This window comes from Ascaphus truei, chromosome 2 (assembly GCF_040206685.1).
Source record: "Ascaphus truei isolate aAscTru1 chromosome 2, aAscTru1.hap1, whole genome shotgun sequence".
In the NCBI taxonomy this organism is placed as follows: domain Eukaryota; kingdom Metazoa; phylum Chordata; class Amphibia; order Anura; family Ascaphidae; genus Ascaphus; species Ascaphus truei.
In genome coordinates, this window is record NC_134484.1 from 23454505 (window position 1) to 23471222 (window position 16718).

At 43.7% G+C, this 16718-nt stretch overlaps 1 protein-coding gene across 1 annotated transcript in view; it reads left to right on the plus strand.

Moving 5' to 3' along the window:
• The window catches only part of COL22A1 (collagen type XXII alpha 1 chain), a 515441-nt gene that overhangs the window by 362422 nt on the left and 136301 nt on the right, over nt 1-16718 (plus strand). The window contains exon 24 of the mRNA XM_075581796.1: nt 11010-11063. Coding sequence (XP_075437911.1) covers nt 11010-11063 — 54 coding nt within the window. The remainder of the gene's footprint in view (nt 1-11009; nt 11064-16718) is intronic.

Here is a 16718-nt window from a genome sequence, read left to right on the forward strand (position 1 = left end):
CACACTCCTCTCCCCCCCCCTTACTCACCGTGGATCGCTGTGGTCTCCGGTCTCTGTGACAGCCAAGGAAGCGGCAGGCCGGGTGTCGCCCTCGGCGGCTGTCACTGCGGGTCACCGGGTGGCAGTGAGGGATCCGGACACAGGGGAGAGAGAGGAGTGGGGGGGCTAGTGATGCGGCTGGTCACCGGAGGCCGGGGACACGGAGTTGGAGGTGAGATCGGGAGTGGGGAGATTTCGGGTTTCGGGGGTGTCACGGGTGTCGGAGGGGAGATTGGGGTGTCGGGGGGGGGGGTCACGGGTGTCGGGGGGAGATTGGGGTGTCGGGGGGGGGGTCATGGAGGCCGGGAGAGATTGGGGTGAGGGGGGGTCACGGAGGCCGGGAGAGATTGGGGTAAGGGGGGGTCACGTAGGCCGGGAGAGATTTGGGTGAGGGGGGTCACTGAGGCCGGGAGAGATTGGGGTGGGGGGGGCAGATGGCCCGATGGGAGGGGGGGGCGACAGATGGCCCTGCAGGGGCCTGAGGCAGACAGGCATGGAAGGGGTTGACTGCCGGAAGGGGGAGGAGTGGAAGCGCTGAGGAGGGAAAGTTGCTTAGAGAGCCGGAGGTGGGGTAATCTCCCCCAACAACATGAACCCGCCTCCGGCTTTTTTTTTTTTTTTCTCCAGCGCGTGCGCGGGAAAAACAGCAGCGCGAGCGGGGGGAAAACAGCAGCGCGAGCGCGGGAAATTTAAAAAACACACGTGTGCTGCTTGGGCCAATATTTACTCGCCCGGGGGTTAAATCCACACGCCCCGGGCGTTTAAATGTATATAATTGTCGAACACTGTATATATATATATCCTAGTTAAGTATGGGGTACACATGAATAGGAAGAAGAACGCTTGCTTCATGGAGTTAGTTTTGCCATCAAGAATGAACCAACTCAACGAGTTCCATACTGGAATTAATGGCTCCCTGTCAAGAACTGTCAGGGAGCCAATATACCACTGTCATCAGCGTGTATGCTAAAAGTCTTGATGATGATAACAGTACTAAGAAGAAATTCAAGGCAATCTTGTCCAAATCTTTTCTAGCGTTTTGAAGGTAGACAGACTTATTCTTCTCAATTACTTTAATGCCAGAGTTGGCAGGAACTGGAACTGAGCCACCGGAAAGGAAGGAGTGGGTAAGGTCAACTCTAACGGCATCCTTTTGACTAAAATGAGTGGAACATAGACTCAAAATTACCAACACCCTGTTCTGCAAGAAAAACAAGCACAAGACATCATGGCAACACCCATCTAAGCATTGGCACTTGATCGACTACATCATTGTTCATGCATGGTATCGCAAAGATGTCCACATCACCCAAGCTATGGTCAGAGTTTGAGATTACTAGATGGATTACTGACTCTTCTGCTCTGTCATGTCTACTAAACTGACTTTCAAGTGATGCTTCAGCAGAAGCAATGCTAACAGAAGATCACAATTAAGAGTGACCTCTTCCAGCTTTGCCTCAACAAAATGGCTCATTCTTACCAACAACAGTGGAAGTATCAGCAGCGATTGGAATACCTTCTGTCCATCATCATCAGCACCTGTGAAGAGTACTGATGATTCTCAATGATTGATTCTCAACTACAAGACATAAAAACTGGATTGATAAGAATAGCAAGGAAATACATGGATTGGTCGACCACAAATGCAAGGCCTTTTGTGCTTGGTAGAATGACATCAACTCCAAGCAAAATAAATGTAATCGTCAGAAAGCCAAGTCAGAGATCCAAAGGAGAAAACACAATATGAAGAACAAATGGTGGGAAGACAAGGTAAAGGAGATCTAACATCTTGCTAATATCAATGATATGCACATTTGTTTCAGTGCAACCAAAGCCATATATAGAGTGAGCACTGAGGGTCCAACTTCCTTGTGACCTATTGTATAGGTTAAGTTGATCTGATCAAGGATCTAAATGGAAACGCTGATGTCGCTGAGAATAGACTCGATTACATCCCGCAACACCCAGCCAGAGACGAAGTCGGAATGACACCAACCCTTTGCAAGGTGAGGAAAGCCATGAAGCAGGTTAAGAGCAACAAGACATCTGACGCTGATGGAATCCCCATGGAAATTTTTAAGCATGGTGAAAAGGAGCCTACATAACAGCTCATCACCCTCATCCAGAAGATCTGGGATGACGTGATCTTGACAATCTTTAAGAAAGTAAACAAGTCAGGCTATGGAAATTAGTACTGCATACTGTTTACTGCAGGAAAGATCATTTTGCTATTCCCCCATAATAGTTTCTTTCCATTGGCTGAAGAGCTCATGGAATATCAGGATGAGTTTAGGCAATCAAGAGGCACAATTAACATTATTTTCACCAGCTGCAGGAAAAATGTTGGGAACAACATAAACATCGCTACATGGGGTTCTTTGACCTCATGAAAGCCTTGAACTCTGCCAATCAAGAAGCAGGGTGGAGAATTGATGAAAGGTCCATATGGGACCTGAAACGTTGTTACTCCTCTATTCTTGGCTGTAATAACAAATTACAAATTGCATTATGAACTTGTGAGTAGAGATGTACTTGGTACCTCTGTCCTAGAGGAGACCTGCATTTTGAAGAATTTGTTTGTCTATGTTATGTTGGTTGCACAAGCAGGATTCTCCTCGCCTAAGGCTAAGGTCCCGTTGCACGCGTCCGCACGGCTGGCTTGCTTGCCGGCGGCGCGTGCAACTCGCTGTACCGCGATCTGCGGTCTACAGGATGCTTTTCTCGGAGCGGGGGGGGGCGTGGCCAAACGCCCCGGGGGGGGGCGCGGCCATGACGTGAGGGGGCGCGGCCATGACGTGAGGGGCCGGAGCGGGAGGTGGGAGGATTGACTGGGAGGATTGACTGGGAGGATTGACAGGGAGGGGGGGCGTGGCTTGAGCGGAGGGACCCGCTACTCTTCCCCCCCCTCCCTCCACGGGCTGCCACGGGCTGCAGGTAAGTAAAAAAAACACACACACGCAGGCACTCATACATACATACATACACACACACACACACACACACATACACAGGCAGGCACTCACGCACTCATACACACACACACAGACAGAGACAGGCACGCACACAGACAGGCACACACATACACACACTCATACACACACACACACACACACAGACAGGCACTCAGGCACACACATACACACACACACAGGCACTCAGGCACACACATATACAGACAGGCACTCACCTGCTTTCACTCCACACTCCTCCCCGCTCCCCGAAGCCTCTCCTCCTCCCGCAGCCTCCCCTCCCCATTGGCTCACAGCCACACCACGTGACGCGTCGAAGCTAGGAAACACCATTCTGTGGTGTCTCCTAGCGGCTGACGCGCCACAGCGTGTGATCAGCTGTGCAGCCAGTGGGGACCGGGACCGACTCGCGAGGATTCCCCTGCTGGTGGGGAACTCGCTACATTGCCGCCCGCGCCAACGAGCGCAGCGGGTCCCAGGCCTTAAACTGTTTCCCTGCACTTTGGAACTGTACATCAAAATTCATCACCATTCTTTGCTTGCTCCACAACAACAGGCAAGTTCTGATTCTCAGTAAAAGGTCCATAACAGACTCCTTTGAGGTTAAGACAGAAGTGAAGGCTGCGTAATCACCCCAACACTCTTCTCAATATTCCTTACTCTATATCTGACCACATACAAGCTTCCAGTTGGAGTGGAGCTTATCTACCAATTGGACAGTAAAGCTCCTGTACTTAACCTCAGCCAACTCAGATCCAAAAATTAGACCACCCTGATCTCCATCATTGAAACTATAGCATGCTTGCTGACAATGCTGTAGTGTTTGGTCACGCGGCAGCGGATCTTCAGGCAATCGTCTGTCTTTACTGAGAAAATGCAACTGACGCTTAGTACTTAGAAGTTTACTGTAAGGTCCTCCGTTAACATGCTTTCATTGAGTAGTCTCCATAAAAGTCGCTGTACTGACTATGTTTTTTAGGATGCCAGATTCCAGGCATTCAAAACAAATTTGATTATTTCCACTCAGTTAAGAGGAGGGCAGAGAAAGCTCTTCAAGTACGTTTTCAAAGCCAACATAAATAAGTGAAATATTGACACCAATTTGTGGGAGATTATTGCCCAGGATCACTCCAGGTGGAGGAAGAGCCTATTGCAAGGATATCAGAACTTCAAAACCATACAATGACAACAGGAGTTAGAAAAGTTGGTGTGAAATAAACTGTGCTTAGTTGACCGAATCAAAAACCAAGGGACACATCAGCCATCTTTGGATTCACAGATAAAACAATCATGGAAGACTATTATCCTCAACTGCAATGGATGGCCAGAGACACGCTAAGAAATTACTTATACTTATGTTGTCAATAACTTCAGTTAATGCTACATAGATTGTGCCACTTTGTGAAAGATAACATGAGGAATTAATTGCAATTGTTTGTATATTTCAAAAGTATATAAGCATAATATATATAAAAAGTGAAAATGGTAAAGGAAAAGAGTGGAACATGTTTTTATGTGCATGTCTTTAATCAGGGTGAAACTTTACTTACTTAATTATTAGAACATACAGTATAAGCAGTGTTTCTTATTCACTCTCTGAAGATGGACACTGTAGAGTGTAGCAAAATGGATTAATATCATAACCACACCCCTGTGAATGTCAGCTTCTTCGCACATGGGCAAGAGCCAACACAGGTTCGATATATTGAGTAATTTATTGATTCACAATACTTGTGATCACAAGGAGTGTCAAGCAATGACCTCTGGTGAGAGAAGTTGTCACACAGTACTTATACAAAATTGCATACATAGGCTAACATTGGTTGGTAGGCAGATTATAATGATGTCACTCATGTATTCCCTGTGCATGGGGGGTTACTTTGTCTTTTTAACACCCCCCACCCCCCCAATCGCAGATAAGGACCATGTGGGGAAATCTACTGTACATGTATTACCAGTTGTGATGCAATACCTGTCAGGCTCACAGGAGGCCTGAACCTCTGCCACTGGGAGCCTGGGGTGTATCCTGGAACATACTCACAGTATACTGCACCGACACACTTTATTCGAGCAAATACCCGGTATGTACCTGGCAGATACCTGGAATGCGCCGCTCCTCACCTCTGACAAGCCCCGTTGCATTTGCCTTCCCAGCCTGGGTTCATGCCTGGCTGACGGGCGGCTGATCTGTTAAATGATAATGATTAGGATTTAATAGGCTGCAATGCTTCGCGTGTCTACAAGATGGCATAAATTCATGAATTGTAATGCAGTATATATATATATACTGTGCAGTATTGCAGCCAGAGGGAATAAAATGCTTCAATCCCTGCCTGGAAAATAACTCAATGCACTCGGGCAGAAAACAGTCACAAACCTCAATACACCCGGGTATACCCGAATTTGTGGGACTAGCCGAGCTCGAATAAAGTGTGTCGCCAGTGTAGCAGTGCCTCCACTTGTGCAGGATTCTAGAGTGTAGAATAACCCCTGACACAGGACCCACATACAGTAACCACATACACCAGGTTATGTATAAACAGTTTGCTATAGGTAGAACAGAACAATAATATAATAATAATAACAATATAACAGTGTCACTCTATAACACTAGACCTTGCAGGGCCATAACCCAACAACATATCCCCAAACACTGTGTACCCAAGAGTCCCAAACCCACCCAAGTTTGAGACAGCACTGACCACTAGTTTGGGATGATCGTTGGTGCAGGTGTTGTGAGGAAGGTACCTGCCGGATATGTCCACACCTGGGTACACAGATGCTTTACTTGGAATCCCTTGATCTAGAAGGATGATCCCACGTTGTGATCCACCTCTGCGATGGATGGCTCCCACATGGAGTGATCCACCTTTGGAAAGTCTGTTATTTCTGCTACTACAGAGGATAATTCACCTTCAGCAACAGTGCCCAGGATATTCACTCTTCCTGGCTGTGGCCCTCACTGGTGCTACAGGACCCTGTCCCTATCCTAAGGGAAGTCCCTGCAGCAGCCACAAGCTGAGGGTGAGTTGGGGCCTAGCTGGGGCCTAAGGGGGTTTCTGGCCTAGTACAGGGGCCACCTGCTCCCTGTACCTACAACGTACCCTCTCTGCATCCCAGCTCCAACTAACTAGCAAGCCCTCAGCGCGCCGAATGTATCCATCTCCTGCAGGAGACGTCTGCCACGCAATTGGTTCCCTGGTGTCACATGGGTAGCAGCCCCAGTGGCTTCTCGGTCTTGTAGTCCCTGCGGAACCCTTTGGCTATTGGCACCGCGTGCGCTAGCTCTCCTGCGCATGCGCAAACTTGTAATGGCCGCCGCAACTGTTCTGACCCTGAACTGCTCCAGCGCTACTTGTAATGGCCGCCGCTCACTCTGCTGCGCGAGCTCAGGAATGCCCAGCTCTATGGTGCACCTCATCCGCGCATGTGCGAGCATACCGCAGATGCACTCGCACCGCCAAGATGGCGGCGCCCACCGGAGAGACCCACCGGAGCTCCCGCTGATCCCATAGCCAGTTCCACTTCCCCGCAACATCCCATCAGACAACGGAGATAAGGGGAGTTCAGAAATAACTCTGGGGATCGGAGGGGACCTGGCTACATAAGCCTATAGAATTACAGGTCACTTATAACTAACCCAAACTGTATTTCTAACTGTTAAAGAAACAGGATACGCTTAACCACATTTTACTAGTCTTTGGGTCAAAAAGGCATGATGCTAAAAATCCCTATCAGCGACTACAGACACAGGATACGTTTAACAACAACCTAGTGGGTGTTGGGTTAAGAAGTAATGACCTGAAGAATCCCTATCAGCAAAACCTATACTTGTAACATCAAACACACACACACACACAGACACACAGAAACAGACACACACACAGACACACACACACAGACACATAAAAAACCTGACATAGAGAAACATAATGGACAAAGAAAAAATGGAGGCACATAAACAAAATGGATTCCACTCTCCAGAGACCCCTCCTGGTCCATATTATCACCCCCTCATCCGCATCTAATTTAAGAACTGAGCCATCTATCCGTTATCAGACATTTGTTATGACCTGCTAGCTGCTACTATTGCATTCATGGTACTATTAGTGCCAGGCTGTAATACCTGATTTTACGTAGCACAAAAGCATAGGGGTGGACAGGCCACATTTTTTGTGACGCTCCATACATGATGTTTTACTGCTCCATTCTCTAATAATGTGATGGTTTGGGGATTCACAATTGCATAGCTTTAGTTGCAGTATTTCAATGTAATCATGTAATGGACAGAAAGTAAAGTATCATGAATTACTGCTTTTAGGGAATCATTTTATCACAGATTAAATTAAAATATGTTATCTGCCCTTCTCAGTAGGTCCATACCACAGTTTAATACGTCCTCCAAGATCCTAAACATTAGTGCCAGAGACTGCGGTGTCACATCAACAACGCGGCTGCATTTAGTAACTTTTTTTACAGTACATCAAATCCACATATAAATAATACAAACAATTCTGCATCAGTCTGATAAACCTCATCTCCTTCCAATACACAATCCATGCAATCCATATAGCACATACTGCACACCAAATTCACAATATTTATATATTTCTTAAAGTACATACTTTATATATCCTAAAAGTGCAATTATGTCAGTATCCTAAAAGTGCAATAAAGTCAGTGTATGTGTAACCGTCCTATACTGTGTTCACATTCATTATATTGATCATGAATATAATGGAGAAATATTTAGTAGTTAAAGGAATAACGCTGCTGTTAATACTGTGGTTGGACCTTGTTGCTGCACTCCTTTTTGTTTTGGAGAGCGCAGGTACTTGGTGCACTATAAAATAAGATGTACAGCTAGGTTACTTGTAGAGTTCTACTGGGTGCAGGTACCGCACCCTCCCGGGGACATACACTTTTGTCCTACTGTTGGAATACAGGTAATCACCGTGGGACAAGTTCAAGAAAAAGCCAGGGCAATAATTAATTTCCTTTCTAGGTATCTATAAATAATCATGCTTGTTTCCATGAAATTTGCTGCACATCTGAAGGATGGATATAGTTATTCTCAGAAGCACATTTACTACATTCATCTAGATTTACTACAATAAGTATATCACCATATGTGTATCACCGGGAATGAAGGTTTTCACACTCGTGTGGCCAACCACTGTCACATCGATTATAAAGAAAAATATTATTATTATAACCAGTGGCTGGATCTTAAGGGGGGCGGGGTGAATTTGTAATGGATACATTGGGATATGGAACAGCAAAGGACTTTTCCGGGGTCCTCAAATTCTTTTCTATGAAACTTAATAGTAGGAAACATTCATAGATGATAAACACAATTTTGAGCAGTCAATCAAAGTTCAAGGATGGATTTGAAATGCATTTTTTATAAAAACAAAAAATGTAATTTGCGAGGTACATCCATCTCTTTTTTGTTGAATTTATTTATTATAGCATTGTTTTGTGGGGCATATTTTTTTTATGACAAGAAAAGTAGCCCTATCTGACAGTAAGTGTATTATATGCTATAAATATATGACTGCCGTTATTGGCTTTACTAATTGGTTCAGGTGTCATATATTAAGGGCCAGATCCAGAGAGTCCTGCTAGATCAGTGCTCATAATGTCACATTCCCTAAATCAGTAATGGATGTGTTTTTCCCTGAGGTTAACGCATATCCACAAAGCTGATTATATGCAAAAAATACAGCTATTGTTTATCCCATTAGCATAGGCTTAATGTCACGTTATTATAGCTCAATGTTGCCTGCTGTTAATTACTGTATGTCTTAGCTTTATTTACTGTATATCCAGACCTTGAAATAGGTATTAAACTAAAGTTAAAAAAAAGATGGGGAAATAACACCAGAAATACTGCTATGTTAGTTAAACCATACCTGCAGTAACTGTGGTGTAACACCCATCCAGACAATGTTACAGCCCCAACTACCGTAAAGTTAAGACCCAGCTTTAAACTTAACAGACCTTTGTGGGTATGCAGGGAGTAACAAGCAAAAAAATAGAAGGAGCACACAAAAGAGTGACGCTAACTTAGGTTAAAGTCACGTTACTTAACTTAATGGAGATTTGTTAACCTGGCCGCAAATACAAATACCACTTATGAGCATATTCACGTGTCAGACAGGTTCACAAACCTGCCTTACCCCATCATCACTCAGCATGCAATGCTTCCACTGCCGCAAGGGATTCTGGGTAATGACATTCCAATACGCACTAAGGGTGTCACATTGTGTTTCTTATCCATTCTAATACGGATCCCTATCAGCTTTTACTGCAAAGCCTGGGTTAAAGACGTGCTTTGTCAAAAAAGCCTACTCACAGATAGCCATTTCAACCTAATTTTTAGTCTCACCAGTGTGAGGATGGTGACTGACCTTGCCCTGTGAAGCTGGTAGTGGCCACACACTAGATACACAAAGTAAGCTATGGTGAGCTAAAAAGTGACGAAAACCCTCCACCATACATCGTACAGCAAAAAAATAAAATGCCACTTATGAGCACATGTCTCAGACAGGAGCACAAACTTAAGGAGCACATGTCTCAGACAGGAGCACAAACTGAGACATGTGAATGTGATCAGAAGTGCTATTTTTATTTGTGGTATGCTGTATAGTGGACGGATTTTGTCACTTAACTTCTTTGCTGGCGCCTACAGTGTTTTCATGGGAAAAAATCCTTGTGTTGTAACGAAAAACCGTAACGCGAGTGACGTCTCGGTACCAATAGTGGCCATTGTGCCTGCTGCGCGTTACCGTCACACTCGCGTATGCACAAAAGAAAACCATGCCGGGTCTCCCCACACATCCGCGGTGGCGTCCGGGCGCGGTGCATATGCGCAATGGCAGACAGGCTCAGAACACATGCGTACCAGCTGCCAGGTCGGCGCACCGCTCATGCGCAGGAGAAACAACAACCCAGCTTGGGAGACAGAGGCATCAGAAGCACACACACAGGCACACACACAGAGGCACCAGAGAGACACACACAGAGGCACCTGAAGCACACACACAGGCACACACACAGAGGCACACACACAAACGCATACAGACGCACACATGTGCACGCAAACACACACGCACACACAGAGGCACACACACACGCACACACAGAGATGTAGAGATAACTATATACAGTAAGTGCAAATAGCTAAAACAGAGGTGTGTGCCGAGCACGCACGTTCTAAGTCACTGACATTGTTTTTTGAATTTTAATCACAAATACAATATCTATGACAAAACAGTGACCAAAGACAAAGAAGTTTCACTTAAAATGCGCGTGCTCCGCATACACAACTTTTTATTTATTCACTATATCTAGCTGTGTGTACTTAATCTGTGCCCAAATATCAGCTGCTAAAATAATCTTCTTAACTTGATATCAATTCGTTTTTTATCCAAAGATAAGAAGCACCATCACCTGTGACAAAACAAGTGCAAAATGTATAATATTGTTACAAGTTCATAGATGTACGCATTACATGTTAATAGTGAAATGTGATTCCAATAACTTTCTAGCAATCAGGGAAGAGGTTTTCTTGCTGTGAAAAATGGAAATATAAAATAGCAGCTCCGACCTGTAACAGTTTGTGTGTTCAGTCCTCTAAAGTGTGATCTTCTTCTGTAAAGGGGGAAAGCAGGTTAATCGACTCAAATAGCACAAATATAGTGACGTGGTCACATTACATTGTTATATAGTTGTTACATAGTTATTACATAGTTGTTACATAGTAGATGAGCTTGAAAATAGACATACGTACATCAAGGTCTACCTATGCTAAATTTAGAAGGCAGATACTTTATCCTATTTCCCTACTTACAGTATATTGATCGAGAGGAAGGCAAACAATGAACATAATTGAATATCAATTAGTGACCACATGTACTCCCAACTTGTTTATGATTTTTTTTTTTTAATTTATTTATTTTGAAACATATGATGTTCAACGTGTATTTTATTGCACAGGGGATGACGGGAGAAGATGGAGCGCCAGGAATGGATGGAGCCGCAGGACTAGTGGTGAGTATGATATATCAGGTAATGCCAAGAGGATGAGAAATTTTAAACGTTGCCCATGACACCAAGCTATAGTAATAATTGTACATAATATTGTAGGGGTAATTATGCTTGAACTGTTTTTATTATAATCAATTGGTAAATCCTACGCAAATATTTTTTTTACAATAATAATGTACATGTATTGTGTATCTTATTGCATGTGTGTTGTGTTTAAGGTAAAAAAACGATGGACATTGTATGCAGATCCATTGGGTATCCCATACTCATGGTCTGTGATGTATGATTTATATCCCTGAAGACAAGCGATATTAGGTCAATCCTGCTGAGTAACTTATATTATAAATATGAATACATGTATTCTATATATAAAGTGTTGATACATAGGAATTGAGTATGTCATGTGTGCTTTGTCACCAAATATGAGTGTCAGTACCATGTTATAAAAATTAAAATTCTATCAAAAATTCTGTTTATATGAACAAATTACCCTTTTACCATTTAGTTGATTTTATTTTTTCTTGTTTTAAGGAAAATAATGAATAGTCTAATCAATATATAGTTAGCAAATGCCAGTGTAATCTCAGGTGATTATCCCATCGTTCTTTAATGTCCATACTTTTAGGGCAAGTGACCATGTGCAAAGAGCAACTCTGCTGGCACCACAGAATCCCAAACTCGAAGCTTGCTCCGTATTCGTGCGGTGTCTCCTAGACATCAGCTGTAGAGGACAAACCTTTAAAGTGTGTCCTGATCAATTAGCTGGTAATCTGCACTCTTTATCTGTAGTGCAGATTTTGCACATGGTCCCATACAGCAGTGGCACAGCTCTACAGTATGCTGGGGAAATGTAAACGCAGATGTGGCAAGCACTGTTACGCCCGCCAACACGGGTTACCGCAAGACAAAAGGCGGACTATAATGTGTGCGCTGCAGAGATGCAGGACATCTTGTGTCAACTATTGTGGTAGCGTTGATGCAACATGTTGCGTTAACGGAGGAGGTAACATCTGCTACATCTGCACATTACAAATGTCATTTATCGGACGGTCAAGAGCAGACATTACTTAACTCACAGACAGGATATTCAGCCACACACGTTAAGTATAATGAAGCGGTCTCCTCCCCAATTCTGTTATTGAGTTGTATCTATGTACGGTATGTATATAAATATCTTTAGTTATATGACACCATCTCTGTACACATCACTAATACAGGTGACATCATAATATAACACATAATGGGAATAGGCGCTTGAGACATATAAGTAACATTAGGAAAGAGGAGTTGCAATGTGTGGTATAGGCACACATTTCTGATCCTTACAACACACTATTTACTAGGGCCAGCTTTCACCGACCTCCTTCCATGCCTCTTGTTAGCAGATGTGGGTCTTCACTTATTCTTCCTTCATGTCATTGAATCGTACTTGTTTCTGGTCCTGGTGCTCCATCTAGTGAAATGAAATAAGAACTGATAGTCAATGTTGTCTTGGTGGCTTTACTGCAGGGGTGGCCAACTCCAGTCCTCAAGAGCTACCAACAGGTCGGGTTTTCAGGATATCCCTGCTTCGACTGAGCCACTGATTGAGCCACCTGTGCTGAAGCAGGGATATCCTGAAAACCTGACCTGTTGGCACAGAAACACTTGAGGACTGGAGATGACCACCCCTGCTTTACTGTACGCTTCCCGGGCTTCCTGTGCTGTTGTCTTAATGTCAGGAGAAGGTGTCACTCTTCTCCATGTGTCTGCTTCTTTTGTTACCCCTTCCTTCAACTGAAAAGATGGGAAAATAAAGTTACCTAAAATAAAGCTTCCAATTAATAGGAAAGGCCAGAGTTGGTCAACCCTCCTCTTTTACAGCTGGATATTGTACATTATAATTATAGTCTTTACATATATTAATTCAGGACTTATAGCTTTTCACAATGAAACAAAATAGAGAATAGGGCAAGTAAAATATTGCTTTCTTTTCAGTATCCCCGTTATATCTTTCACATTCAAAAATAAAAGTAACAAATACATACCGTATTATTATATTAATATGTGCTGCACCGTCATTGGAGAGGGAAATTACCCTTTATATTGTGTTTGTTGCAACAAAAGAGTATTAAGCGCAAACTGGCTGGAGATACGTGATTAATAATCTGATTAAACCCATGAAATAAAGTCAAAATACAGGATCAAAATACTCTCACATAGCAATTTCCTCCATGGAGGAACACACTGGGTATGGGGATGTTCTTCTCTCTGCAGCAGTGCTCATGCGAAGAAGACAAAAAGCAACAACATAGCGTAGTAACGTTTTTACTATGTGAATAAACATATATAGCACCCTTGCTAAGTTTGGGAAATCCTTGCATGCCAGTCCTGGTAACTGCAGGCAGTGCAGGGGTTAATTCCACACCAGGTCTCCGGAGGTACACGTGAGTTAGTCACAGTGTTATTATAATGTTGCACACGTTTGGCCCTGTGCTAGGTCTGGAAGTTGCTAGATGGTCACATGTATGTGGTGTGACCAGGTTGCAACATTTATTCTGCCCAGATACTGGGGCAGAGTGTAGACACACCCTGTGGGTATAACAGGTGGGGATCCACCATTTTGTATTCAGACCCCCAGGGAGGATCCCAAAAACATCAGGGGAGACCCCAGACCCTTTGCCATCCAGGAGGATTCCAGGGAGGTCTCCGGGCTATCCTGACCTGTAAGGCAAGCAGCAGAATCCCTTTTATTTGTTTTCAGCATAGGGACAGTATCCCAATGTTAGGGGCTCCCTAGAAAATGCTCAGAGAAGGATCTACACGGCTGTAGGGAGTACTTCCATCCTCAGGGCTACGAAGAGACCTGGGGTGGACTGCCAGTGACTTCCGGTCAGTGGCCTGGATCTGCGACTTGGCAGGGCAAGAGGCTCTAGGGAGGAGTTGAGCCACTATGTGACTCGCAAGTGGGAGAGACTGCTTAATAACATTATTTCTAATGCTGAAACCCAGTCCTGTTTGTAATGACTACGCTGCTGTTCTAATAAAACCAATTTCAAAGTTCTTAGTGCCCTCTTCTGTTCACTACTCCTTTATACAAGCCCGCGCGGATCCAGCTGCCCTGAGATAATCCTAAAACCTGTCCTGTTGACAACATCAGGTAAACCGCTGAGCACCTGCACCCTTTTGATCGGGCACAAACCCTCTCAAAGCCACAGAGTCTATTACCAACACAGCCTTTTCACCTAGGACAGCTGCTGGTTTGACTGTAGGTACGTGTTCCTCATGGAATTTGATATTTGAGAGTATTTTGATCCTATATTTTGACCTTATTTCACGGGTTTAATCAGATTATTAATCACTTATCTCCACCCAGTTTGCGATTAATACTCTTTTTGTTGCAACAAACACAATATAAAAGGTAATTTCCATTTCCAATGACTGTGCAGCACATATTAATCACTTGTATCCATTCAGTGCTCCACCTGGTGAACACATACTGAACTGCAATGACAAATTGCTCACGCGGAGCTAACATCGCACACCGCCGCGGTCACAGGAACAGTACTGTACATCTGGCTGTTTTCAGACGAATTTCCTCATTTACTTCAACGTCACATTTCGGGCACAAATGGAATAGAATAAGTCCTACTTCTGAAAAGGGGTTTTCATTATATACAATAATTGGGTTAAATATTTTCCTTTGTACTGTATACTGTAATCTGCATCAGTTGAACTAAAAAGGCGAGGACAGATGCAACTAAAAATAAGGGACAGCTCCGTCACCAGCATACAGTATGTCCTCTTCAATCTTTGGTGTGTGTTTCTCTATTGGTTACTGAGGCCATCGATTAAAGCATTGAAAATGAACTAGAAACAAGTGACTTTCAGGCACCTCCAGTAAACATAGAGGGGCCTATTCTAGTAGCTTCTATGACTAACTCATCGAGATTTTTGAGCACTTCCCGTACGATTTGGCATGGTTGCTATTTAGAAAGCTTCGATAACCTGCCAAACTCGTTCGGGAAGTGCATCTCCCCGAGCGGTCTCGCTCCTGCTCAAACACACTGAGCGGCAGCTGACAAGCAGCTCCAGCTCGCATTTTTTGAGAAATCGCCCTATTTTAGTACCTCCGATGAGATCATCAAGGCTCTCACCTAGCGAGCTCCTCACAATATTCTGGGATTTGCGAGTAGGACAGATTTTTTTTTATTTTTCCTGCATCAGATTGATGCCGGGAAGCCGTGTGTCTCTGCAGATCCCCCGCATTACTGTAATACCAGCTCCAGAGACCCCCTGCTTCCATCCAATGCACTAAAAATACATTTACAGGCAGCTTCATTACCTTAGTGGTTAACCGCTAAGGCAATGAAGGGTTAAATACTAGTGCCCAGTTTATTATGTGTAGCGGGCGTGGGCAGATGTGGTGTTTGGCTCATGGTGGGTGTTTAAGCCTTGCGGGAGGGTTGCAGGAGGAGTTAACCTCTTCATTACTTAAGCAGTTAATACCGCTAAGGTAATGAAGGGGTTAACACTTCCTGCTACCCACCGTTAGGCATAAACACCCACCATGAGCCAAATACCACATTCACCCACCCCCGCTACCCACAATAAACATTCAAACACAATATTAGCCAAAACAACCATTGATTGCCAGTGTGGTTACCTATGCCCTCAATGGGAGCAAAGATAACCCTAATATCAATGAATGGGCACCCCCTCTACCCCAACTACCCTACCCCACCCTAAAACATGCAGTACAATAATGGACAAAATAACTATGTTCGAGACCTGGATAATAGCTATTTTGCCCATTAAATAAAACATTATCCAGCCAGCATCAAGTAATTAAAAGTGCTACCTGCCCCTGCCAGCATGAAGGCCATCCTCATCACCATCCTCCACATCCATGTCCATCGTGGGCAGCAACATTACAATAAAAAAAATAAACTAATGACCACAAACCCCTTAATCACTGTAGCGGTTAGTAAACACTATAGTAATTAAGGGGTAAACCTCTCTCCCCCGCTACCCACTCTGGATTCCTAACACCCCCCACTTCCCACTACCCATTGAGTGGCACAGTGTTAAATATTGGTCAAATTATGGCCATGGTTTTTCACTATCGCAAAGCATGGGCAATCTACCAATTAAAAACCAAGCACCAAATAAAATACATTACATTTCATTCAAAATAAAAAAAAATGCCAATAAATCAATTGATTGGCTCAGTGTTACACCATGCCAATATATTATGGGCATGATTTGCCACTATGGTAATGAATGGGCAAGCTATAAAAAAAAATAGGCACAAAATAAAACACGACATTTAAATAAAACAAGCCTTTCACAATAAAGCCATTGATTGTGACTGTGTTATACCATGCCCACAATATATGGGAGTGGATTGCCACACTGACAATGAATGGGTAACCTAAAAAAAAAAAAACATAACACAAAAAATAATACAAAACAATTAAATAAAAACAGCATTTGCCAAAAAATGCATTGCTTGTCACTGTGTTTATCTATAGCCCGAAAGGGGCATAGATAAACACATTGGCAGTCAATGGGTAACCTAAAAAAAAAATACACAATTAAATAAAATACAATAAATGCCAATGCGCAGACATCAGTGATTATATCTTGATTGAAGAGACCTCTCCCGGTGAGTTCTTT